Source organism: Amblyomma maculatum, chromosome 6, assembly GCF_055883805.1.
Source record: "Amblyomma maculatum isolate TAMU_Amacu chromosome 6, ASM5588380v1, whole genome shotgun sequence".
NCBI classification, from domain to species: domain Eukaryota; kingdom Metazoa; phylum Arthropoda; class Arachnida; order Ixodida; family Ixodidae; genus Amblyomma; species Amblyomma maculatum.
This window is the reverse complement of record NC_139349.1, coordinates 132267944-132295406: the sequence shown is the minus strand read 5'-3', so window position 1 is coordinate 132295406 and position 27463 is coordinate 132267944. Positions and strand designations below refer to the sequence as shown.

The following is a 27463-nucleotide window of genomic DNA, read 5'->3' as shown; positions in this document are numbered from 1 at the left end:
AGGGATCTCGCAAGACATTTCAATTAAAACATAGTCTAGTAAGATACAGATACTATATTGTCAATTTAGCTCTCACCTTATGAACAGCTTTTGCGCCTTTAAAATTGAAATAAATCATTTCCACAAGGAGCATGTAGAAGGTCGCCAGGTTGACATGCAAGCACTGGCGTTGCATTACTTCTACTTCTTTCTTGCCTGCCTATTTTCGATTTCTATTTTGTTTTCTTTTTGTTTGGGGGTGCTATATTAAGTTTTAAGCTGATTCTTTTACTCGCTCATTTACCCCGTCTCTTGAAGCTGTTGGGTGAAGCGCTGCAACTCGGAAACATCTCGAATCTCCACGACAGTTTGCAACGGCGCTAACTGCCACAAACTAGTCTTCTACTTAAAAGACTAGTAGGCGGGTTCACGGCAGTCGCGACTGTTGGTCTCAGGGGCCTGTACTAAGCAATTGTAATTAATGCACAATAGCAACATCGTCCTCTTCGTCTTTCTTTACTTAATACCTAGGATGGATACACTACTCTCGTGGCATTGTTCTAAAGCGATTTTAAAAATCTGTTTCTTCACAAAGTAAAGTTTTCTTGTGCGCCCGTATGATATCTATTCCCAAAGAAATTTTACGTGCATATGTGTTTATTCTTTATTTCGTTGTTTGTGTTCTATAATTTCCTGCGAACTCCTCACTCCGCGATTGTGTTACAAAAAAAAAATAGAGTATATGTCGATAAACTCAGCCAATATATATTGTTTTTGTAAAAACTCCATATTTGTTTATGTCATTAAGAGGGTGAACTGCTGAGCTAGTTGGTTTCTAATCATAATAAATGGTTTATAGCGAAAAGAGGACACAACACAAGAAGGACAACCCAGGCGAAGTCTCTCTATCGACGCAAAGTTATTTCATACAGCACGTAAAAGAGTAGGAAAGTTTGTCGGACATGCTTTGCGATGACTGGCGAAGTAAAAAAAAAAAAGGCATTGATGAGAAGGGGACACATGCAATCAGACCTGATACAAAACTAGTCGCAATATTGCATTTTTTAGAGCCAACGAAAAATGCACTGGGCGCGAAATGGCGGAAGCGACTGCTCAGTGGTAAACTCAACCACCGGATTTACCAAGCAATGCTTCGTCAGAAGGGTTCGAAATCGCCTAGCAAAGAGAAGCGTAAATGGCAAGGAAGGAAACCCTTCTTAGCGGGCTGTACAAGAGGAAATCGGTGTCATTATGTAGTCGCCTTAGCTACATATATAAATGCGAGGAAGATACATTGTCTATAGAGTGGGCCTGGTAAGCGCCGCGCACCAGCTTTTGACACTACGTACATGGCTTCTGCTAAATGGATGAAAATGCTTGAGTGAATGATTGGTCGACGGAACGTGATGCTATAGCTCACAGTGTATACCGGCCTTTATTAGTCGAAGACAGTGAGAAAACAGTTAATTCTCTCAGCTAACGCAGCCGTCTATATTTCAGACGCGAGTTTTGGAAATCATGCCAGCTGCAGCAAGTCTTGCATAATAAAAAATGGCAATGGGTGTTAACTCCCTCGTGCTCATTTTGAATTCGTCATTCTGCCCAAAAAAGGTCGGTCTGCTTTGGGGGTTCAACGTCCCAAAGTGACTCAGGCTATGAGAGGCGCCTGAGGGTGAGGGGACGGCTCCGAAAATTTTGATCCCCTGGAGTTCTTTAACGTGCACTGACATATAGCACAACACATGAATGCCTTGCTTTCCGCCTCTATCGAAAAGCGGTCGCCACGGCCGGGATTCGATCCCGCATCCTTGAGCACCGCAGTCGAACTGCTGCGCCACCACGGCTTTTTGTTTTTTTTTTTTTCTCAGACATGATATTTACTACCACGGCGGGTCATAACAAGGTTTCGGCAGCTCGAGATTAACACTACTGAATAAAAAATTTAGTGTAATTGATAACAGAGTTCAATGTACTCACTGTAGTCAATGTACCTCAAAATATTCAACATTACCCTTAACAATGTTTCGGTTATAAGCTGAGATAACAGCTCAAGTGAAGAAGTACCTTACCGTAATACGTGGATGAATAACTCTGAGTCGTGCAACGGTCCTTTGAGTAAGGGATGTAGCATTGTGCCAGCAGGAACGCCCCGAACAGCACCAAGCATCGTATCCTACATCGTAGAAAAAACAGCGCACTGACAAAATCAGACCTTCCATAACCGAAACAAGAGCAAGTAATTATTTTCATTACAATGACCTGTAGTTCTGCAATGCGTTTCAATTTAATAAAATGCGTTCTCTAGGTAGCATGTGCAAATATTACAGAAAAATAACTGGCACACCTTAATTAATCAAAAGTAGTTAAGCGAGGCTTTGCTGCTTTGCGCATTATTCATCTATCGAAGGCTGTCATAGTTTTGATTTCGCCATACAAACACTCCGGATTCTTCCAGTCACAGTTGGCTTCCGGTAAGTGTTCATCCGGATTCGCCATGGTCTTCCATGCCCCTAGCTCGACAAATATCTTCAGCCCTTTCCTCCAATTCGCCTAAAATGAGGAAGGAGATTTCCCTTCGTCGCTTTGCTTCCTGCCCACCATGGAAAGTGTCAAGTAAATTAACTCACTAAGTAATTAATTTTTGGTATCTGACGGTGTGCATTCCAAGTCTCGAGGCGCAAGGTCACATGACTAAGTCAATCACTTGTCAGCTTCCACTGTCAATATAAGCTGCCGACGAAACTTACAACCAATGAAAAAGAGACATGATTCAGGCTTGTTAGTTCATGATGACGTAAATGACTTAACAGTGCCAACAGGAAGGGAAGAAGACAGATAAACGCTCTGACTAGCAATCAAAGGATTGCAACCAAACTACTGCATGATCGAAGCCAGCATTGTAAAGAGAACGTTGGAAGCAGTTACACAGAAATCGGACATCCATCAAGAAGTACTACATGAGGTTAGTAAGCAATGCTATTTCTTATTGGGCCATAGCCAGCTGCCGTTGGCTATGGTCTCAGGGGGAACTTTGTGGAAGCTTGCCTATAACTACGACACCTAAAAGCAGTCAGTAAAAGCGATCCCTATTATGTTCATAAAAGGATTTCATTATTTTACCTTACTAATATACCGAGAAATAATGCTCAGACTTCTTACTGGAATGAAATCCTTAATCCCCGGTTTGACGTGTCATGAAAATGACATCAGGATACCTAATATCGACCAGTGTCCTACAGAATGAAGCGAAGAAATCTTGTTCGCGGTAATCCTTAAATAAAGGTAATAGGTAAGAAGTCTCCCCCCATTCCTCTATCAGTTCTCTTGCATCGTCTACCTCAATAGCATTAAACAGCTCGCTCTTCGGAAAATCCGGTGTCGGCATTGTATCCTTGTAAGAGAAAGGTGACGAGCGTGCCTCCGGAAAGGTCTAATTGGAAGGTGACATGGCCGGGCATGCATTCACTGATCGACGCATTCTGCGATGCCGCAAGACGACAAAAATGGCCGAGTTGTCAGATGCTGCCAACAGCGGTAGCTGCTGTGAGATGGGACGATGGAATGGGAACCGAACTCACATGGACCCGGTGCGGTACTTCTAGGACACAAAAGCAAGCCCGTAAAGTTTGGTTAAAGAAGGGCTTTACATGTATGTCGGTTGGTATTCAGTTCAGTTCAGTCGTTCAGTCGTATCCGACTCTTCGTGACTCTATGGACCATATCACGCCACGCTTTCCGGTCTCTCACTATCTTCCTAACATCACATAACTTCATCTGCAGCGCCTCGAGGATGCCATCTAACCATCGCGTTTGCTGCTTACCCCTTCTCCGGTGACCCTCAAACTTTCCCAACATCAAATCTTTCTCCAGCGACTCCTCTCTTCTCATCAGATGACCAAAGTAGCTGAGCTTTAACTTTAGAATTTCACCCTCCAATGAGCAGTCAGGGTTTGTGGTCGACAATATCGACTGATTTGATCTTCTGGCCGTCCAAGGAACTCTCAGGAGTCTCCGCCAGCACCACAATTCAAACGCGTCACTTCTTCGGCGGTCAGCCTTCTGCACAGTCCAACTCTCGCATCCATACATCACAACTGGAAAGACCATAGCACGAGTTTTATGGATCTTGGTTGGCATTGTAATGTCTCTGCTCTTTACTAGGCGGTCAAGGCTAGCCATGGCTCTCTTTCCCAGAAGCAGGCGTCTCCTAATTTCATGGCTGCAGTCTCCTTCAGGGGTAATCTTGGAGCCCAAGAAGAGAAAATCTGTCACAGCTTCCACTTCTTGTCCCTTGATGCTCCAAGACTTGATAAGGCAAGACGCCATGATCTTTATCTTTTTAATGTTCACTTTAAGCCCAAACTTCTCACTCTCTTCTTGCACGCGCCTCAGAAGTCTCTTGAGTTCCACTTCACTTTCTGCCATTAAAGTGGTATCATCCGCATATCTAAGGTTGTTGATGCGTTTCCCAGCAATCTTCACTCCAGCTGGACTCGTCCAGACCGGCCTTCCTCATGATGCACTCAGCATATAGGTTAAATAGGCAGGGCGACAGTATGCAGCCTTGTCTCACTCCTTTCTCAATCGGAAACTAATCAGTAAGACCATGCCCAGTTCTGACTGTGGCCTCTTGCCCTTCATACATGTTCCTGGGAGACAAATGAGGTGAATTGGATCTCCCATCTCTTGGAGATGGGAGTTCCAATCTGCTGTGATCTACGCAGTCAAACGCTTTCGCATAATCAATAAAGCAGAAGTAGATGGGTTTCTGGAACTCTCTTGCTTTTTCCATGATCCAGCGAAGGTTGGCAATCTGGTCTCTAGTTCCTCTACCCTAGCGAAACCCAGCTTGCACGTCCGGAAGCTCCCGATCCACATACTGCTGCAGCCTACCTTGGAGGATTTTAAACATCACCTTGCTAGCATGCGAAATTAATGCGGTATTAAAGGATCACTGATTGCACGTTCGCGCACGATGACCAGCAACTGGAACCGCAGACTTGAGCATCACTGAGCTGTCCTGTCTTGAGCATTACTTGAGACTTATTAAGCATCAATGAGAGAACTGTCTCTGAAATGTGCAGCTTAAATGTACCCCAAATTTTATCAACGTAGGTACATCTTCTAAACTCAATATGCTTCAAAATACATGCCTGCCTAATAAGCAAAGCTTACTTATTAAGGAAAACGTAAGCCCCTTTTTCAAAAAAGAGGGCCTGTTAATACGATGGTAAATTACGAAAGACACGAACTTGCTAACACCACTGAAAAGCAAGCGTCAACACATTGCGCTTTCCTACAGTTTTGTCCGAAGTTATGCCCAACACAACAAGGAGATTCATTCTATTGCCGTATTTACTGTTAGAGTTGCGTGGAGGCTCGTGCACTTACCAGAACATATTAGTGGAGCGCAACAGTGCTTCTTTTCGAATGACTACGTGTCCCAGTTTCCAGCACCTGAAGCGAATTATCTCCAGCAGAAGCCACACTTTCATATGCAGACCCTGCTCTCATTCTTAATCAATTTTAATCACTGTTCTCGAAACTACCTAACTCTGCGCTCAAATGTCAAATGAAAAAACATTGCGGCGCGGAGATGTTCTAACCTTTTCATGGTCCTCAATCGAGCTAGTGTGCGCTACTACTTAATTGTGTCGATCCGTTTGCGTGCAACTAATCGTCCTGTGACACTTAATTCCAAAATTTCCATGGTACCTTTACTAAAGAATGATGTAAATCAAGTGATGCCTTGTAACGCTATTATATCCAGCAGGCGTGCTTAAAATTTCATTACCCGAGTCTCCCTTTAACACTTGCCTGACAAATTGCTTCGCGTGTCAAGGAAGACCGTTCATACAATATGAAGACGTCGTCATTATCACAGATTAAATTCAGAAAAGTCAGTTTCTTCGGGTAGGAAACCGGATAGGCTACTAGTTTTCCTCCTTTATAGCTTAAATATTCACCTTTTTAGCCTAAGTGGTTAGTAACGTCGTGAAATGATGCTAGTCCGTCATTTCAGAAACTCTCAGTAACTACCGCGTCCCCTACTCGGCTGACGAATCCTCGAGTCGGGACCCGTATATATTCAATAAAACGAAGGAAACCTCAGGAAAACGTCCAAGGCAAAAAAAAAACATTCTTAAGGGATTCCTCAACGAAAAGGTGTAGGGAAAGCGGCTTCACGTAACAGGTAAGCTAGAATACCGAGCGGGTGTCGGCGGTCCAACTATAGGCTCTTCGTTTGCAAGACACACAAGCTACACATAGGCCACGAAGGCTTTTTTGATTGCTTGCTTACCAGGAAAGAACAAAGGGACGTGCCAAAACTAGTTTAAAGGGCATTCAATATAGGCTTCCTTTTAAATGGTCTGAATTGAATAGCCTTCTTGGCATATCTACGCAAAAACCACGCTTTGCTCTTTGGCCGTTGACTATTTACCTAAACGATATTGTCAACATCAGCGATAATACAAAGTTTTTCATCTATGCCGACGATACGAGCGTATTTTTTTCAGGCGAAAATCTTCATGAACTTATCAAACAATGTAATGCCACAATGAAAGCACTTGAGGTCTGGTCTGCAGTTAACTTGATGCAAATAAACGAGAGTAAGACCAAAGCTCTCATATCTAGGCCGAAAAACAAAGTTATCCCACCGCACGATAATATTATATTAAACTCGCGGGCTGTAGAAATAGTTGAGCAATTTAAATGCCTCGGGGTTATATTTTCCGCCAGTATGTCATGGGATTATCATGTCAATTATATCTTTAAAAAAAATAGCTCAAATCACTGGTATTATAGGCCGTCTAAAATACATACTTCCCACAAAAACTAAGATGCTGGTATACAATTCAATATTCAACTCGCATTTAAACTATTGCCAGTTAGTGTGGGGCACTACAACATTCACTAACCTTGAACGTATTCATTTAATGCAAAAACGATATCTCCGAAATGCATATAATTTACCGTTCCGACATCCAAGTGCAGCTCTCTTTTGTCATTACAGAGTTATTAAAGCACATAATCTTTATAAATATCGCCTCAGTGTTACTTTTAAAACAGAAATTAGGAATAATGTAACAAACCTTAAGAATTTAGCAGAACTAAGGAAAAAAGAATCAGTCTATCCAACAAGACGTGGCGAAGAATGGACAGTGCCAACACCTCGACTAAATCTTGGTAGGGAATGCCTTCAGTACACTCTTCCATCTCTTCTAAATAGGTATATCCACATTAACCTCGATTTGTTTTCTTTTCCACATCGTGAACTACATAATTTGTTTTTGAATAACATGGTTTAAGTTTCATTATGTATACATATTGCTGTTTCGTGTATCTTCTGGTGTTTCTTGATGAGCTTGTTTTTAAAATTGTATAAACTCTTGTGTTGCCTCCCTGCCAATAATTAGGATTGTAGACTCGTCAAGCTGCCCAAGGGCAGCTTTTTTCTACGATTCCTCCATCTGTAGTTTTAGATGGGAAATAAACTTTGACTTTGACTTTGACTTAGTGGGGTGCTTGAAGACGTGTACTGATGCTATCTGTAGTTAAGGGCACGCTAAGTAGAAGTTAATAATCGCGTACAAAGCGCTGTTTATTTATTTATTTATTTATTTATTTATTTATTTATTTATTTATTTATTTATTTATTTATTTATTTATTTATTTATTTATTTATTTATTTATTTATTTATTTATTTATTTATTTATTTATTTATTTATTTATTTATTTATTTATTTATTTATTTATTTATTTATTTATTTATTTATTTATTTATTTATTTATTTATTTATTTATTTATTTATTTATTTATTTATTTATTTATTTCATACTGCCAGCCTGAATGTCAGGCTTTAGGCAGGAGTGGGGGGTACAGAAGAATACAATTCACGAGAATACATAGTACATTCAGTCTTGTGAATGACGACAACGAAAAAAAAAGGCATATCACTTTTGTACAGAGCAAAAAGCACGAAAAAAAGTGAAGTGTAAACACCATGATATGACAATGTGAAACACCGCTATCTACCATGGAATGCACTCAGAAAAGAAGACAACGTCGAACACTCAACCACATTTGCAGGTAGGTCGTTCCAAGTACGGATAGTTTTAGGAAAAAATGAGGCTTTGAACACATTTGTTCTGCACGAAAAATCGCTCCCTTTCTTAGAATGAAAAGAACGGGTTTGTCGTTGGGTAACTGAATGAAAGTATGCATTTCTATCTATGCCAAGCTGGTTGTGGTAGATCAAATAAAACATTTTTAATCTTTCTTGGCATCGTCTTGCCTGCAGGGTTTCTAAATTAGCTGTTTGTAAAAGTGCTGTTGGGGATGTTTTCCAGCTATAACAATTGTATATGAACCTGACACATTTACGCTGGACATATTCAAGTTTGGTGACATTGATCTTTGTGTGCGGATCCCAAACAACTGCCGCATATTCTAAAACTGGTCTAATGAAATATTTGTAGGCAAGAAGTATGATTTCTGCTGGGGATTTAGCAAGGGTTCTCCTCAATTATCCAAGTTGCCTCATAGCTTTATTTACAGTGTACGTTATGTGGTGATTCCATTTTAAATCTGACGTGATTATAACTCCTAGATATTTGTAATTATTTACCCGAGATAACGTGTTGTTATCGATGTTGTAGCAGAACTTCAGCGGATTGACGTTTCGCGTCACAGTCATAGCTACTGTTTTTTTGTAGTTTATACACATTTGCCAAGTTTTGCACCAGACCTGAATTTTACTCAAGGACGTATTACCTGATCATTCTGGCTGTAAATCTCGTGATAAAGTATACAATCATCGGCGAACAGGCGTATTTTAATCGATATGTCGGAAGCAATGTCGTTCATAAAAAGCAAAAAAAGTAATCGTCCAAGGACGGAACCCTGAGGAACGCCGGACTCAACAGGCGCGGAATCCGAACTGATTCCGTCAATGGATACAGTCTGACGCCGGAATGAAAGATATGTCGCTAGCCATGAGAGCAATGAATCATTTTTAAGGATAGGTTTCAATTTTAAAAGCAGTTTTTGATGGCAGACGCGATCAAACGCTTTCTCAAAATCTAGAAATATTATGTATACTTGACTACCCCTATCTAATGCTGCTGCGAGATCATGGACAGTTTCTATTGGTTGTGTTACCGTGGAATGTTTTCGATGGAAGCCATGGTGTCGGCTATCAATAATGCCCTTCTGCTCAGCAAAAGTAGAAATGTGTGCAAATATAATGTGTTCAAATGCCTTTATACAAGTACGCAGCAAGGAAGTGGGCCTATATGATGAAACAAGAAGTCGGTTCTCTGCTTTCGGTATCGGGGTAATTTTTGCATGTTTCCAATCGCTTGGAAGTTCTGCGCGTGACAATGATTTTTCAAATATCAGACATAAGTACTTAGCGGACCATTCAGCGGTAACGGAAAAGAAAGGAAGCAGGAATGCCGTCAATCCCCGGCGACTTTTTAACATCTAGATTTAGCAGAAGTGTTAGTACTCCTTCTTCACTGATAGATGGAATATTTATCGGAGGAATTTCGGCAAAAGCGTTGAACTGCGGAGTAACGCCATCATCCTTGGTAAAAACAGAACAGAAATAAAGGTTTAAGGCATCAGCTACTTCCCCTTGATCCGTTACGACATTACCATTGATCAACAGATTCGAAACTGATTGCTTCTTTGGCGATAAGTGACGCCAAAATTTTTGCGAGGACTCGGTAAGAAACTGTTTTAGACGTACACTTTGATAATGGTCTTTGCTCTTTTTTATTGCATTCTTCAGAAACAGACGCAGTTCAGATAAGTGGTGTGCGCCCGCAGGAGAAGGGCGCTGTAGATATTTATTTCTTGCTTTTTTAACCTTTCGCCCTGCATGGGCTATTTCTTTTGTCATCCAAGGTTTAGAAGTGCGTTTTATGACCTTTCTCTGGGGAATGAAGTGCTTTATGCAGTGCATAACTAGACCTTTGAAGAGTAACCATAACACATCAACGGATATGCTACTACATTCATGTTTGGCAACAAAAGAAGAGAACGAATTGTCCAATGCATCAAGTACATCCACATCACTAGCGCGAGACAAATCGAGTACAACCGTTTCCATCTGTTTCAGCTTAAAAACATTCTTCAATTTCAAGGTAAGGGACACTATTTTGTGGTCAGAAATCCCTTCAAAAATATGCACACTTGGATTCATATGTATGACCTTGTCATTCACGAGAAATAAATCTAATGTCGACACACTTCCGCCGTGAACACGGGTAGGTAGTTTCACTAATTGCGTTAAATTGTACATTAGAAGTACGTCAACAAAGAGTTCAGCAGAATGAGAGCGCGCTTTTGGGAACTCATTAGCCCAATCGACATCCGGTACATTAAAGTCTCCTGTCAACAGAATGCTACAAGATTGGTTCCTATGTCTGCATAGAAATTCATTCAGGTTTTCAAAAAATGCAGGACTAGAGTTAGGAGGACGATAAAATCCACCAATTAGAAGATGGAAACCATCCAGTACAATCTTGACGATGACGCACTCCATTCCAATAGGCTCAGGTAGTCTGGACGCACTACCTGACCCTATTTTCACATTTGATTTTCATCAAAATCAAATGTCTTCATAACAAAAAGTAAAAGCGTTAGCTGTTGTTTAGCTTGTGTTTAAATGTAGAGTTACGCGAAAGCAATCTGCATGGCTATGCTTAAGTTTGGCTTCGAAGTAAAGACATGGCTTTTGCGCATAGTTTACTCTATGGTTTACGCCTTACAGATGCCATAGAGGAATCACTTCACGTATAAGCACCCCTTGCCTCTCATTGTTGATCATTTTCAATCGGGTGCAGAAGACTTCATGTGGTATGACATCGTCTCTACGTCTTACTCCGGAGCACACCGCTGTCACAACGTTGGAACAAGCCTTCTGTTCTAGCAACTTGCTGCTGTCGTTCGCCTTTACCAACTACCGAGTTATCTGTCGTCTAATTCCTCCCCTTCTCCTTCTCTTTTTCTCCTCCTTCTTCTCCTTCGTCTTTTGTTTTCTGTTTCCTCTTCTTCTTTTTCTTCTTTTTCTCTTCTTCCTCTTTTTCTTTTTCTTCTTATTTTTCGTCGTCTTCACCTCCTTCTTCTTTCTTCTTTTACTTCTTTTTCTTCTTTTTCTTCTTCTCCTTATTCTTTTTCATCTTCTTTTACTTCTTCGTTTTCTTCATTTTTCACTTTTGTCTTCGCTTTCTTCTTCTCCTTCTTCTTTTCCTTATTCTTCTTTTCTTGTTCTTCTTTTTCTTTTCTTTCTTCTTCGTCTTGCACGGTGTCACGGTAGTACGGTGCCACGTCGACGGCTTGAAAACATAGCGCAGTCAGCTTTCGCTACGACATAAAGGAATGTAGAGAGCAAGACAAGTCGCTTTCTGGGTCAATCTTATCATAAACTAGATGGTTTATAAAAGGTGGAAATCTTTAATTCCTACCGCACCGGATAACACCGACGTTATGAGGGAAAAATGCCAAGCTAGGCGCTGACAGGCGCTATCTGGCAGCTGACACGGCCAAGCACTAACTGGACGTAGGGTTGCCTGACATTACGTTTGCCAGGAACAGTATAAACGGGTGATGTCAGAATCAACCCACCAGCAACCATGCATTCACGTCACCCCTATGCCACGCAGGCGCGTTCATACGGTTTGGTAAAAGCGGGGTGTTATATGCGGGCCGGTAGCCTAACCTATAGAGTCATACTACTAAAGGTGGAGCTTAAGCGTCCCCCATAATTTTTCCTATAGAATGGGCGCGCTAAAATACGTGTCCAGCATGCTCAAGTGAACTTGGTGGCCTTTGTTCCCCTGCTGTTCGGAATGGAACTTGGAATGCATTCCAAATGACCAAACCCTTTCTTGCCACGGAGAAAATCGAAAAAAAAAAAAGATTGCACGAAGTTTAGTGAAAACGGTACGCTTTGTGGGAGCAACACGCGGAATTGGCCTACTCACCGCCGACTGACTAATCGATCAGTTTATTGAGCAAATGGTTCCCTCTATCGTAGTTAGTTGTACAAGCTTATTTCTTCACGTGTATATCTATAGGCGAGAATTTTGCCGGCAGCAGTTAAAACAAATGCAAATGACAAATGAATTTATTTTGTTCCTGAAATTTCTCATATTTATTGGGCGTCTTGCAAATATGTATTTTAATTTTGAGTGTTGTCAGTTAGCACTTGGATGAGGAGAAATGGGAGCTATATGTCTTCGATTCAATGTTTCCGCTCCTTTCGGGCCATTCACTTGAATCGTCGGTGAGCAATGCTGAAAAATATGTTATGGGAAAAAAAAAATGAATCGACAAGGCATAAGCGACGTATTTCACATTTCTGAAAAAAAAAAATTCAAAATTTTGGAAGCCGGAGTTTTTAAAACCATTCGTTAGTCACCTAAGGTATGCCTGTATCTATCATGATTACAGGTATTCGCAATGTTACTCCTTCCACGGGGCGGGTTAAGGACTATGCACGTTGCCGTTTGCGATTATTTTTTCTTGATTCCATCATAAAACTCTATATCGTATAGAAATAAACCATTCATTCAATCAAACAGGGACTGAACAGAGCGACTCTGGTTTGTTACTTAAGCTGCTGGCTATATAGTTTGCAGCATGCAGTGTTCTTCCGCGTGCGGTAGACGAACGCAAACTCAGTACTCTACTAAATATAAAATTCCTTTGGAGACTAGTACAAATGATGTTTAAAAAGTGACGTCTGCTTTAGCTTCCAATGAATTTGGTAGTATAAACTAATCGCTATACGGCTTTTAAACCGGCAATTTGGTGAATGATATGGGGCAATATGTCTGTATTATTCCAGGAACGTGCGATGACTGTTAATTGAAGCTCATCGTCAATTATCTTCTTACTGTTTATTCTTATAGCGAAATCAGTTCGCAGCAGGAGACAAAAAAAAAACATTACAATAAAAGTATTTTTATTTCTGATGGCAATGCTGCACTATATACAAATTAGCGCGAAGAAAAATCATAATTTTTCGCCTTCCTTATCTCTGACTTCAGTGCTTAGTGTTAACTGATCGCCGGCCTAGTTATGCATTTCCTTTCTGACTGCACTGACTGATCTCTCTTACTAAGCTTAATCATAGACTGTTTCACACGTCCACATATAGTCGAACACACTCAGTTTCACTTGCGAAACTATTTCCTAGCTACACCAGCGTCGCCTGAGCTCAATTACACATTCAATCGCTTACATACTCACCGTGTACAGCAAGCGCAAGAACCATGCCTCATTTGTGACACTTTGTCAGCTTTGGAAAAATGTTCTCTTCGGTTTTTGTTGCCTGTATCTTGTGGAACAGGTATGATCGCCAACTGCACTCCTGTCAACGTCAGCAAGAAACATTTCAGCTCGATGCACCGGCACTTTACCCGTGGGAGTCACACATGATTGTTTAAGCCATAAAATGACTCAGGGGACAACGTTGAGTCGATTTGCGCCGATATATTACCGCGTTCTAAACGCGCGTAGACTGGTTTGAATTGTAATTGAACTTGTATATCTCAAAAAAGACCAATGAGTGCCATGCACGTATCGTTATTATCCCTGTTTGAACAGGAGAGCTTAGCTGCAATACCAGGTCGTTGATGCCGTTAGCCAACGTGAGGCTACACCCTCATTCATATTTGAAATGGAATCGAAGAGTTCTGCCTCGACATCACGAGTTCAAGTATCAAAGTGGACAAAAAAAAGGCTATTTTGTAAATTCAACACTCTGCGCAATTAGTGCGTTTTTAATTTCCGAACATGCAGGTGCACAACTCCAGAGAGTCACAAAATTGACTTTTTACATTAAAAAGAAAAATGGACGCAAAGTTGCGTCCAGTCGCCCTATGAAGCAAGTTTCGGAAATGCGACCAACAAAGCTGTGGTTCCTTCGGCAGAAGCAAGCGTTTAACCAGGGCGTGTATGCAGGAAAACAAGGTGTGTGCTCAAGATTCCAGATAACCTTATTTGATCGATACAAAGACGCTGACCTTCATTTATGCTCGCATTTTGAGATGTGAAGGCTTGCTAGCATGTCTGGAATGGTACATAAAGTAAGTAGACCTGAACATACTTTTTTGGCAACTCTTTCTAAATAAGACATGCTGAACGAGTTAGCTTCGGACTTTCATTATAACAGCGCACGTGACGTCACAAACGCGAACGAGGACACACAGAGCTGTTTTGTCTTCTTTTCGTCTTTGTCGTCAAGTGCGCTGCTATAGAGGAAGTCCAAAATATTTTTATAAAAACTTTTCGTAATAGTAAATCACCATAAAGGGGATAGTAGACCGATTGGTCTTTCGCTACGTAACTGCAAGGCTAGAAATATTTTCTCGTCCCCGCTTCGAAGGTTGTGGCAACTATTCGTGAAGATTTGGCATTGAAAAACGGGACACTAACGCGAGAAGCGAAACTACAGACCCTACGTCAAAGTAGATGTCAACTCCATTAATGTATACTAGCATATAAATTTATAATACTAATTTCTAGAAAGCGGTGAAGATGATATAGGTATAAAACCTGCCCTATTTCGCACTTTTAAGCGTTAAACTTATTTCGCTTTTGTAAGCTGTGATGGTCCCTCCATTTCATATCTCAGTATCACAATTCTACCCTTAAACTCGAACGGCATCACGGCGTATTCAGTCTGTTGCGTTCTGGAGCCCTGAGATAAAGTGCTTCAAGTTATTAGTGTCTTTCCCAAAACTCTGCACGCACGAGCAAGACTATGCAGTGAGTGTTCAGTCAATGTGCTGTTTGGCTAAATGCTGCAACAAAATGTTGTTGCTCTGTCACTCACTTCATTTAGATGGTCATATTTAGCAGGGCAATATGTGCTTAGCAAATGGGCATCGTTTCATTTGTTATAGTCAAAGCCATGAAGTCCTAGCCCTAGTTTTGCCCCAACGCACATAAACTGCTTGTAAATCATCTGCCATATAGTGTCTGACCTCGGTAACACTAGACTAAACGTAAGACACAAAGGGGTAACAGAAGTCCGACAACTCAAGTAAACGACCGATTGCTCACGTGCCATAAATGACGTCTTCGTAAGAATACGTTGTAGTACAAGCTAGAAGGCACAAAGCCAAAAACAGAGCACATCTACAAGCATCAAATAAGGTGCAATAACAGCAAAAGAGGCATAAATTATACCAAAAATGATTTGGCGTAGATTTCTTCTTCACTGTCCCTATCAGGGCGGTAAAAGTTAACCTTTACAGATTTCTTGCAATTATATATATAGAGAGGTAAGTGAAACCTACCTGTACAGTTATATGACAAGGAGTACAAAAAGTTAGGTGATACCTGACACCGCCAGGCATTTAATAAACTAAGGTTTATTGACAAACGTCTTAGTGATTGCAGTCAGTAGAATGATAGAAAGTTAGAGGAAATCGTAATGAAACATAAATCCGTGTAAAATCCTCCTAGAATGCGTGTACTTCGAAATATTCACTTCCGAATTTTAAGCTCAATGTGTCTAATTGCACATTCAAGTTGATGGCGATAAGCGCGAAATTCCTCACTGACAGATGCGGTAATTCTATATATAGCGCACCCTGTGAAGTTGTTAACTGTTTCGCATTCACTATCGGTTATAAAAACGGCAGAAACGCCAACACTACAGCTGCGCACACTAGTTTTGAGTTTTGCATTAGCTGACACCGCCTTGCGCAAAATCAGGAGAAACTTTGCGGGCAAGTACGTAGAAACGCGCCTACTTTAAAAAAAAAAAAAACGGTATCTAGAAATGCGAACATTACGCTTTGAATATAATCATTCGCGCTAGCCTCAGAAAGTAAGCAATTGTTGATTACAATTTAGTGAAATTATGTACCTGGTGGTGCAATTTACGATACAGTTCTGTCTCCCCCTGGCCGCGCAACTTCTGTGAAGCAGTGGATTTCACGTATGCTATCGTGAGCATAAGTTAAACATCAGTGCGAACGCGTGCTGTGGGATCGTGCCGGCACATGCTCGCGGGAGTCTCTTACTTTTGCACGTGATAGTGCTTATCGGCGCCTAACTTGAAGAAATATGCAAACGTTAACATTTATCTACTTGCATTATTGCTAAGAAGTAGGTTATCAGGAGTAAGAGCCAACATACGTTTGTTTTTGATGTTGCACTCAGAGGAAATGTAACTATTATTGGTTCTGTAGTTGTAGCTTTTTCCTTAGCTGAAGAAGTGAACGATGTCTCATTTGTCTCCTCTCCTGGAATTCCTTCATGGAATGTAAATCCTACCGATATGTTGTCCTTTCTTATCCACCTAAACTGAAAAGTTAAAAAAAAAAAGACATTAAGAGCTTAATACAAAAAGTGCATTGCATAAATGAGTACGTAAAGGGCTGTAAAGGCTGAAACTTACGTGAAAATCTTGAAGAGATAGCGAGGTGTTTAGACCAACAGCGTGCGACAAATTCACGCGGAAAGCGCTTAAGAACCTGGTCTTGTTGCCAGAATTCAGGTCACAGGCTTTCTCAGCTGCAAAAAAAAAAAAAAAAAAAAGAGAGAGAGAGAGAGAGAGAGAAATCAAAATCATCAGCTACATTAAATAGACGTTTCAACGACTTATACAAAACGTTGCTTCAGGAAAATATGATTAATTTGAATAGGAAAATACAAATTATTAACTATAAAGGAGCTGCGGCCTGTCAGTGTTGCAGGTATCGACCTATAGAAAGGAAAATTTCTGCTTCACTGCAGGCCAAAAGAGAAAGAGGCCGCAGAAAAAAACATTTGGTAGTGCTTGGCGTGGGCCGAGGAGGTTTTAACGCGGGTGTAGAAAAACGCAGCCTGAAGCTGGTTGCCACAAAAACAACCTGAAGGGTAGTAATCTGGTAGATGGAAAGCCCAGAGAGTCATTGTCAATCATCTCTCGCTGATTAACGCGCTAACCCGGCAGCATTAGCTCGACAATTTCAGAGCGCTACCACTGAGACCACCACTCTCGCATTTCGCTTATGTTTGTCGGGTCAGGTCAGGACGTTCGCACTAGCACGCAAATGGCAAGTAGGTGTCACTGCGGAAGCTGGTTGATCGGCATTTTGTGTGACTCCACGAAACCACGTGACATGTCCTATTGGCAGGAGCTGCCAATATGTGGCCCTATCCCAGGCAGTACAAATCTTGAGCCCAGTGTTGGTACAGTGTTGGCAATGTACGGGTCAATGTAAAATCAGTCGTTACCGACGTAGTGCCAACCCTGAGCCCAATGTTTGTGCTGGTTGGGATGCAGGTTGTTCTGACTTTGGCCAAACTGGGATCTCCTCCGAGCTCTTCAGATGATGAACAGATGCTATCAAAACATAAAATTCAACCATCGGAACGCCTTCTAGCTTCATTGGTTTATGTAGAGTCACTCTGGGTTTATGGTCTTTTGTGCTTCGTTTCATAGGCTTCGTGGGCAATCGACAAAGTACGACTCACGGGATCACATTTGATGTACTCTTTCATTTGTTTGTCGTTCCACTGAGTTCGTTACAAGTAACTTGTAAGAAAAAACATTTTAACCCGTTGTTATTACGCACTTTCTGGTACTTTATAAGCAGTTTACATTCTTGCAAAATTTCCTCTGAATGCACTCTACGTCAGCCACACTGACGTTTGCAGCAGATCGAAGCGATGGTCCAATACTCTTTCAGTTCCAGTACATCAATATTGATCGATCCTACTTTGTAATACAAATGGTTTCCCGATTCTATCTTTCTCTCCACATTCCTCGCGGTAGGATCTATGGAGCAACAATGAAAGTGAGAGCACCTTTCCTTTTTTTCTTTTTTTTTTTTTACTCGTAGTGTCCGGCTTCTACAAAAGACACGAAGGGAGCCAACAGAAATTACACCAATGAAAGCATAGCGGATGTTTTGTGGTGTTCATCAATGTGAAATAGCAAAGTAATAGGGGGGATAATTGATTAGAAAGCAAAAACTATTAGATGGACACTTGACCTCTCGGCCTTTAATGACACGACGCAACAACGTGGATGGGTTCCTTGTACAAGCTCCCCTGTATGGATCCTTCTATAAACCTTTGCATCGGGCGAGGAGGTTGTCGAAACGCCTCCTCTCTGGACTGTTGCAAACCGGTTCTGCTACCGCCTCCACCGTGTTGACGTCAGGCGCACACAACCGCCCAGCGAGCAATATGGTGGCGCCTAGGAGGCCCTCGTTGCAAAGGGCTATCATCATCATCATCATCATCATCATCATCAGTCTGATTATACCCACTGCAGGGCGAAGGCCTCTCCCATATTTCTCCACTTAACCCGGTTCTGTGCTAGCTGCATCCACTTGACCCCTGCGAACTTCTTAACTTCATCCACCCACCTAACTTTCTGCCGCCCCCCGCTACGCTTTCCTTCCCTTGGAATCCAGTTTGTTACCCTCAACGACCATCGGTTATCGTCTCTTCGCACTACATCTCCTGCCCATGTCCATTTCTTCTTCTTAATTTCTACTAGAATGTCGGTAACTTGAGTTATTTCTCTGACCCACTCTGCACGCTTTCTATCTCTCAATGTTACCCCTACCATTTTTCGTTCCATAGCCCTCTGGGTTGTCCTCAATTTAAGTAGAACTCTCTTGGTTAGCCTCCACGTTTCAGCCCCATAGGTGAGTACAGGCAAGATGCAACTGTTGTATACTTTCCTCTTGAGCGATACCGGTAAGCTGCTAGTCATAATCTGCGAGTGCTTGCCAAATGCGCTCCATACCAATCTTATTCTTCTTGTTATTTCCTTTTCTTGGTCCGGATCTGCGGTTACTACCTGTCCTAAGTAGACATGCAAATTGCACCTTACCTGATCAAAAATTCCTCAATCTGCGCCTGCATTCTATCATGTATTTTTTTCATACCATACCATGTTTTGTGAAAGACTACTCAACGTATACATGGATATAAAGCCGCACTTTATTCAAGTTGTACAATACGCCTCCGTGGCTTAAGGGTAAGGGTCTGGTTTAGGACCAAGAGGTCCCGGAGGTTTCAGTTCCCGTCAAGCCTGACTTTGCAGCTTCTTCTATAGCGGCCATGTCATGACGTTACAAAACTAGACGAACAATTGGTATGCGGTATGCAAGCTGCTAACGTCGTCGACTGGTGACATGCCCCTGATCCTTGCGCATTAGCGATAAAGACCCCAGAAAATTCGGCGTTGTCAGTGTTGGCGCCGTCGTTGTAACCGAAACATTATGTGCATCACCACGGCAGGCGGTGGTTGGCCGGTAACATGGACATGCACTGACTGGTCGCGGAGTTCTGTGGTATGGTGGGGCGAGTTATTAGGCGACGTTCGCCTTAATTCGCGACATCCCTTACTCAATCCTGTCCAAGCGTTAGAATCGTAAAAACGTTATGAGCAATGATCGTAACGATTTGTTTTTATGCCTCACGGGCTCGGTACTAATCTGGTATATTGCAGCTATCGTGCCTCTCAGCTGTTGAAACCGAAATGATAACTGGACGACAAAAATTCAATTATAAATTATTTAGCTGGCTTAAGCTGAATTCCGTGCTGTGCCCTTGTCTCATGTACACTGCTGTGTTGCACACTGTTCTAAACAAAAACAAAAAACAGGCTCATCCAAGCTTTGGTATCTATACCTCATTAAAAGCAGAGGAAACGACGCTGTCAATACATTTTATGTCTATATTGGTGCTCCCCATCTCCAGCATAAAGCTTCCCGAGCTCCAGCCAGTGGACTGATAGTTCGTTTTCCAGCATGTGGGTGCTCTTTCACCATTGCTGTGCGATGCTGAGAAAGATAAAGTGTGATTAGGTGATAGCCACTTAACCACTGGCTAATGGTTTCGATTTCCATTGGCGCTTACCTTTGCCTCCCTTTCTTACGCTTTTCAAGCTGAACTTATGAAGACTGGTCCCTTGGGCAAGGCGCGAAGCGGATGCCAGAGGGAGTACTGCTTCCTCCCACAGAGGGAGCCCTCTGTGGGAGTAAGAGGTACACTTCTTTTCCCAGTAAGTTTATTCCCTGCCCTGTGCGATGTCAGTGCACGTTAAAGAACCCCAGGTGGTCGAAATTCCCGGAGTCCTGCACTACGGCGTCTCTCATAGCCTGAGTCGCTTTGGGACGTTAAACCCCACAAACCAAACCAAACCAACCTCCCCCCCGCCCCCTGCCTTTTTTGAAGCAGATGCTGACGCAGAGCATTCGCTTCCTTCGGAAGCTATGAGCATGCGCAGATGGGCCCATAAGCGCATAAGTTTCACAACATTTCGACGGTAGTTACCATCAGAGCTCCTCAATACTACCAGTTGCGAAGCTTCCCATAGGGCCCATGTATAAAAAAAACGGCGATTTTGATTGGTCAAAATTTGGATGTTTACGAATGGTGGTGGCATCCGCGGCGGTTAAAGGAAACTGCGTCTAAATTCCAACTTTCTGACTGTTGATAAATGCACAACCATTACGGAAAATAAAATTAGTTGAAGACTTGCAGCGGCAAAAATTATTAGGATAACAGCTATATAGTTAATTAAGATGAAAAAGAGGAGAGAAAAATTTGATTTCCAAAAGGCAATGGCGGCAATAGCAAAAAGCTAGTATTGAGCGCTTCCAGATTGCGTGGCAATTTATGGACACCCGAAAAATGTGCACAAAATCCGGTCACTTTTTGAAGCGGAGTTAGTTTCGTAACTGGTATGATCCAAAAGCTCTCGTTACCATTTAGACGGCGACATAGCTTTCGTATTTATTTATTTATTTATTTATTTATTTATTTATTTATTTATTTATTTATTTATTTATTTATTTATTTATTTATTTATTTATTTATTTATTTATTTATTTATTTATTTATTTATTTATTGAATCCTCAAAGGCGCCATTTAAGGGGTATTACATGAGGGGTGGGCTTGGAGTACGGCGGTTACAAAAAAAAAATGTCTTTCGATGGCAGCCTTGAAATGATGAAGTTTTGTAAATACGACAGCCATGGCCACTGAGCGAATTCGCGAGTGGCGGCGCAACGGGACCTTCGCTCAATGGTTATAAAAATCTCGTTATTGGTAGCGACAACAATTGCTCTTACGTGACGCTAACCTACCAGTCTAGCCTGACTTGCTGTTCTCTTTCAGAGTGGCTTTCATAAATCGGTCTCTATAAGCATTAAGGACCCTTAAACAGGACAATATCAACGCATCACCAACACTGCAAAGAATAGACTTACGTGTGAAGTTTATGTAGTAAGATCCAGTTGGTTCTTCCGGTATGCAAGCATGCTGTCCAAAAATATGGGGCTCCGGTGCGTGTGAACTGAATTCCAAATAGTTTTTGACAAGTACATCTTGAATCGGAAATTCTCGGACTGACTGTGCCTGCGAAAACAGAGAATGCTTACACCTTTACTTTGATGTCACATTGATCGAAAGACGCAAACATGAACTAGCTAGCGAGCCGCACTTACCTTCTTGTATTCTTCCTTGTAGATTGATTCCTGAAGCAAGGAAAACAGATACTTCTTGCTATATGCGTCTTTTCTTTTGTTAAGCTGTAGGAGAAGAATAACAAAGAGTAGTTCTGGCACAATAGTGAAATTTAACAATTTTTTTTACACACGACAGCAGATTGAAAGTGCTTTAATCGTAAGCAGTGAGTGAGCGAGTGAGTGAGTGTGAGTGAGTTAATGAGTGAGTGCGTGAATGAGTGAGTGAGTGAATGAGTGCATTTGTGCATTTATCTCAAGCATTTTCTTATAGGAGGTCCCCCTGACAGTTTCATTTTAGGACCTCCTTCTGTACCAAATAAACCATACTAGTTTGTGTAATACATTCCTGACAATAAAATCCTGAAAAAAACCTGAATGAAGTGAGTGAATGAGTGAGTGAGATTTAAATGTCAGGTTCTTTTTTCTTCTTCTTTTCTTCAAATTTCTCTCATCTCCCGATTAACTTGGACCGGAATTCACTCTAATTGCAGAATATAGAATTTATTTACAATATATACACATTGCAGCACAACTTCACTTCAGTCAGGGTGCGGCCTCTCGTCAGTCGTCACGGCACCCGAAACGAGTCTCCTGTTTTGCCGCGTCGCTCGGACGCTTCGAAGCTTCTCCCCCTCTCCGGGTTCTGCTCTTCCCCCGTCGTCCGGCGTCAGCGTAGCAGCAGTTTCAAGCTCTCCTCCGAATTCCTGGAAAACAACTTGCTGGCACGGCTGGGGGTGGTTGAGGGAGGATCGAGTGTTCTCTCGGGAGCGGCGCTTTTCTTCGGCCGACATCGCCGGCCGGCCGTGCGGCGCCAGCCCGCAGACTTCCTCCCAAGTTTGGGTCTTTCACAGGGAGGCGTCATCCACGGCCGCTTCGCTTGCACACACGCACGCACATACACACAAACGCCAACACACATGCGTCGCAGTCTTTCTATTCGTTCGTTCTTTCTGCCCACGATCAGGGCGCGCCTACTTGACACCTCCACCGCTACTGTGATGCGTGACTTATTGGAACGCGTCACACGTCACACAACACCAGTGCGCGGCTGATGTCCGTGATCCCCCTCGGGCGCACCATGACAACAAAAACAAACGCAGAAATGGAAACAAAAGGGTCCTCGCACCCCCTGAGCAATGGAGCTGCTACATAAGCGTCGGCAGCGCGTCAGGCCAGGCGCGGGATGCCTCCGACCCCCTGCGGCGGAAGGCGGTCAGTCGGTTCCGTGTCGCCCATATGCACAATCTCCAAAGTTGCGTCCCTTCTCGCAATTTGGTCTTTCCGCGTCCTGCACTTTGTCCACGCACCGGACTTCATCCGTCGCTCGCAAAAGCTCTGATCGAAGCGCTTTTTGCCCACGTCTCTTTCTGTAGAGCGGAATTTTCGCTTCTTCCCTTGACGAGAATCTCTGTCACAATTGTCACCGGTCCGCACGCAATCATTCGAGGCCCGCCCCATTTTTGCCCGGTGCGACTGCCTTAAGCTCTATTCACACTTGCGACTAGATGAGGACGCGCGACTACCAGTCGCGCGACCAGAGGAGAGGAGCTCGCCACTACCGATATTCACACTTGCGACAGTCGCTGTTCTCGTTCCGAACGAGTTGGGAGTAGGAGAGCTGCTGGCCGATGACAGCGAACGTCGGTAGCAGCCGCTTGCCAGACGCTTAGCTTTTTCAGGCGAGCCGGTGCGCATGCCGCACTCTCGTGTTTCCAGGAGAACGCCGACGATGAATACAGACGGTGTCGATCACCGTGGTGTCAATATAAAATGTTGCGCCTGCTTGAAAAACCCATTTCTCAAAAGTTCATGGTACTTACCGGATAGTCTGAATATCGTTCGAATCTCCTCCCAGGCCATATATTCCTTCTCCCTGCGTTTGAATTCCGGGCGCCGTTTGTTGAAAAGGTAGGGGTATCTTTAATTGCATTGAGAAGGTGCTCGATCGAGTACTCCGGGACCTCGCTGATTGGTGAAATGGTTTGCGACTACTAGTCGCGCGACTGGAAATTCGAGCAGTGCCCGATCGGCCCGCGGCAGTCGCTTTTCGACCGATGCGACCATTTGCGACTGTCGCTTTTCGACCAAAACGGTCGCGCGACCGCTGCTAGTCGCAAGTGTGAACGGGCCTTTAGTGCCCGCGGCTCACGCGGCTCACGCGGCTCACGCGGATGACCAACGACTTTATCTCCCTGGTCAAGCAAAACTTCTGTAGCAGCCTCATCGTGAACGAACACATTCGAGCTGTCCTCTGTTTCGTTCGACGTACCGCTGCCAATTAGCTTACGCATGAATCTGTTGATTTCTGCAGCCCTGTCATGCGCGCAGTGCCCGTTTTCTGCACTGTCGATACCGTCTGGCTCTGCTGCGATGACCGTTACAGCCACATCTGCCTCAGCACATATCTTACCGTCGTCACAATCCGCATCCCGAGCTGTCATTCCTACACGGACACGGCTTATGCCGGCCTTAATTCGCGGCGGCACTCTTGGTGTCCGATGAGTTCCAAGTTCGGGTCTTTCACAGGGAGGCGTCATCCACGGCCGCTTCGCTTGCACACACGCACGCACATACAAACGCCAACACACATGCGTCGCAGTCTTTCTATTCGTTCGTTCTTTCTGCCCACGATCAGGGCGCGCCTACTTGACAGTGAGTGAAGTAGTGAATGAATGAGTGAGAGAGTGAATGTGAGTGACTGAGTACATGAATGAGTAAAGCGTGGGTGAGTGTGAGGGCGTGAGTGAGTGAGTGAATGAGCGAGAGTGAGTGAGTGAATGTGAGTGAGTGAGTGAGTGAACGAGTGAGTGAGTGTGCATGAGTGATTGAATGAGTGAGTTAGTGAATGAGTGAGTGTGAGTGAGTGAGTGTGTGCGAGTGAGTGGATGAGTGGATGAGTGAGTTAGTTAATGAGTGAGTGAATGAGTGCGTAAGTGAGTGAGTGAATAATTGAGAATGAGTGAGTGAATGAGTGAGTAAGTGAATGAATGAGTGATTGATGAATGAGTAAGTGAGAGTGAAACTAAGTGAATGAATGAGTGATTGAGAGTGAGTGAGTGTGAGTGTGTAAATGAGTCAGTGAATGAGTGAGTGAGCAAGTGAGCAAGTGAACAAATGAGTCAATGAGTGAATGTGAAGGAATGAGTGAGTGTGAATGAGTGAGTGAATGAGTGTGAATGAGTGAATCAGTGAGTGTGAGTAATGAGTCAGTGCATGAGTGAATGAGTGAGTGAGTGAGTGAATTACTGAATCGACTCACTCAAATTTAAAAGATTTATAAGGCTGCTTCAGCAATGGACTGACCGCTGACCACTGATTTTAGTACACACCACCTTGTTTATCGAAGGTGCCTATATGTAAGGCTACACATTGAACAGTGCAGGATATCCCACGCGCACTGTAGGTCAACGTCTACTCATATCTCCAGTTAACCCCGTCCCCTGTGAATAAGGAGCCATTAATTATCCTCGTACACTTCCTAACCTCAACTGCCCATCAGAAATTTTACAACCCAGCTATGCTTGCCAAGTGTTCTCCACTCCGTTTTTTTTTTTTTTTTTTTTCATGACGACGGGTTATCTAGCCTTCGCATTACATGTCTTGCCTATGCCCGTTTCTTCTTGACGTCGCTAGGAGACGTTATGAACTCTCGTGCGATCCCTAGCCCAATGTATCCTGACCCGTTTCTTCTTAATATTACATCTGTCATTTTTCGTTCCATAGCTTATCTTTGTCCTCAATGTAAGCTAAACACATTTCGTTATCCAATACGTCATTGCGTCGTAGGCCAGCACCAGCAAGATACTGCTCTTATATTGCTGCTCTCTATGGGCACTGGTAAACTACCAGTTGCGATCTGAATGTGCGTGCGAAATGCGCTTCACCTCATTCTTAGTATGCTAGTTATTTAAATCTCGTAGTCTTCACCTGCGCTAATAACTGCGCTATGTAGACGTATCACCTTCCCATCCCTAATGTTTCGTTACTTTACTCTTCATTTACGACACTTCTCAGTATTGCTATAGTTTTGCGTATAAATACGTATTTACGACCAACCATTCTGATTTTATTCCTCGTTTAACAAGGTTTGGAATTCGTCTGATGAGCCACTTAACAAGACAATCGCAGATTCTCCATTAATACTTACTCCTATCAGAGGTGGGCATTTGACCTCAAAAGTACAACCTCACCTCAACCTCAATAAAAGTTTCCTGACCTCACTCAACCTCAACCTCACGCTTTGAGGTTGAGGTGAGAAATGGACAGATTGAACATTGATATCTTGGGTATCAGCGAGCTCAAGTGGACCGGAATGGGAGAATTTAACTCCGGCGACCATTATGTCTTTTATTGTGGGCACGAATCCAAGAGAAGGAATGGGGTCGCTCTCATAGTAAACAGAAGAATGGGCAAAGCAGTGCTAGGGTACAACCCCAAGAACGACCGAATGATTTCACTTCGGATCCAAGGTCACCCTTTCAACATAACAGTTATCCAAGTCTATGAGAGCGACCCCATTGCACCGACCATTGAGCGACCCCATGCACCGACCACTACTGCTGAAGAAGCTGACGTTGAGAGATTTTATGCGGACCTACAATGCCTTTTAGACCGCACCCCATCATCAGACGTCGTTTTTCTCATAGGAGACTGGAATGCTAAGGTAGGGAGTGAAGAAATATCCGGAATTACAGGCAAGTTTGGTCTTGGTGAGCCAAATGAAGCTGGGCAGAGGCTAGTAGAGTTTTGTCAAGAAAACAACCTGATCATAGCGAATACTCATTTTCAACAGCACAAGAGGCGCCTGTACACATGGACTTCACCGGACGGTCTGTACAGGAATAAGATCGATTATATTATTTGCCGGCAGAGATGGAGAAGCGCTATACAGGCAGTAAAAACAAGGCCTGGGGTCGATTGTGGCACCGATCATCAGCTTCTTGTTGCTAAGATTAAGCTTCGATTGAGGAAAACGCAGAAAACTAGAAGGCCTTTCAGGTATGATCTGGATCAAATTCCATTAGAATATGCTGTGGAAGTGAGGAATCGATTTCAAGAATTAGATCTAGAAGACAAAGAGCGCGAAGAGATGTGGACTGATGTTCGTGATATAATACAAGAAGTTGCTACTAAGGTAGTTCCAAAGCAAAAGAAATGCAAGAAAGCAAACTGGTTATCTGATGAGGCTTTGCAAATAGCTGAGGAAAGGAGGATGGCAAAAGTTATGGGGGAAAGAGAAAGATACAAGGTTCTCAATGCGGATTTTCAGAAAATAGCAAGGAGAGATAAGAATGCCTTCCTGAACATACAGTGCCAAGCAGTTGAGGACAACAGCCAATTAAGGAACACAAGAGCTCTGTATAAGACAGTCAAAGGTATCAAAGGAAGCTTCTGTGCTAAGCTGGGCGTGATAAAGGACAAACGAGGCAAGGACCTCACTGAAGCCTCAGAGATAAAGAAGAGGTGGCAGGAATACACAGAAGAACTGTACAAGAAGGACCCGAATGTGCAAACCCAACATAAGACGGTTCTGATCACTGATCTCGAGCCGGGCATCCTGAAGAGTGAAGTTGAATGGGCCTTAGCCAGCCTTGCTGAGAACAAAGCTAGCGGAATTGATGGCATTCCAGCTGAGTTGCTTCAAAACCTCTACCATGACGCTGTTAACATTCTGCATACATTATGCCAGAAGATTTGAACAACCCTGCAGTGGCCACAGGATTGGAGGAGGTCAGTTTACATCCCCATTCCAAAGAAAGGCAGTGCCAAAGATTGTTCCAACTACCGCACGATCGCGCTTATTTCGCATGCTAGCAAGGTGATGTTGAAAATCCTCCAAGGTAGGCTGCAGCAGTATGTGGATCGGGAGCTTCCGGACGTGCAAGCTGGGTTTCGCAAGGGCAGAGGAACTAGAGACCAAGTTGCCAACCTTCGCTGGATCATGGAAAAAGCAAGAGAGTTCCAGAAACCCATCTACT

General features: G+C 43.1%; 2 protein-coding genes across 2 annotated transcripts in view; both read right to left on the bottom strand.

Annotated features, from left to right (window-relative positions):
• The window catches only part of LOC146186777 (uncharacterized), a 63705-nt gene extending 58125 nt beyond the window's left edge, over positions 1–5580 (bottom strand). The window contains exons 1-2 of the mRNA XM_084607398.1: positions 5371–5580; positions 2049–2152 (exon numbers count right to left, since the gene is read on the bottom strand). Coding sequence (XP_084463524.1) covers positions 2049–2152; positions 5371–5474 — 208 coding nt within the window. The 5' untranslated portion in view covers positions 5475–5580. The remainder of the gene's footprint in view (positions 1–2048; positions 2153–5370) is intronic.
• Positions 5581–12105: 6525 nt separating this feature from the next.
• Positions 12106–27463, bottom strand: part of LOC146186776 (uncharacterized) — a 63944-nt gene continuing 48586 nt past the window's right edge. The window contains exons 11-16 of the mRNA XM_084607397.1: positions 21465–21548; positions 21228–21375; positions 16408–16523; positions 16146–16313; positions 13245–13365; positions 12106–12286 (exon numbers count right to left, since the gene is read on the bottom strand). Of these exons, the coding sequence (XP_084463523.1) occupies positions 13273–13365; positions 16146–16313; positions 16408–16523; positions 21228–21375; positions 21465–21548 (609 nt within the window). The 3' untranslated portion in view covers positions 12106–12286; positions 13245–13272. The remainder of the gene's footprint in view (positions 12287–13244; positions 13366–16145; positions 16314–16407; positions 16524–21227; positions 21376–21464; positions 21549–27463) is intronic.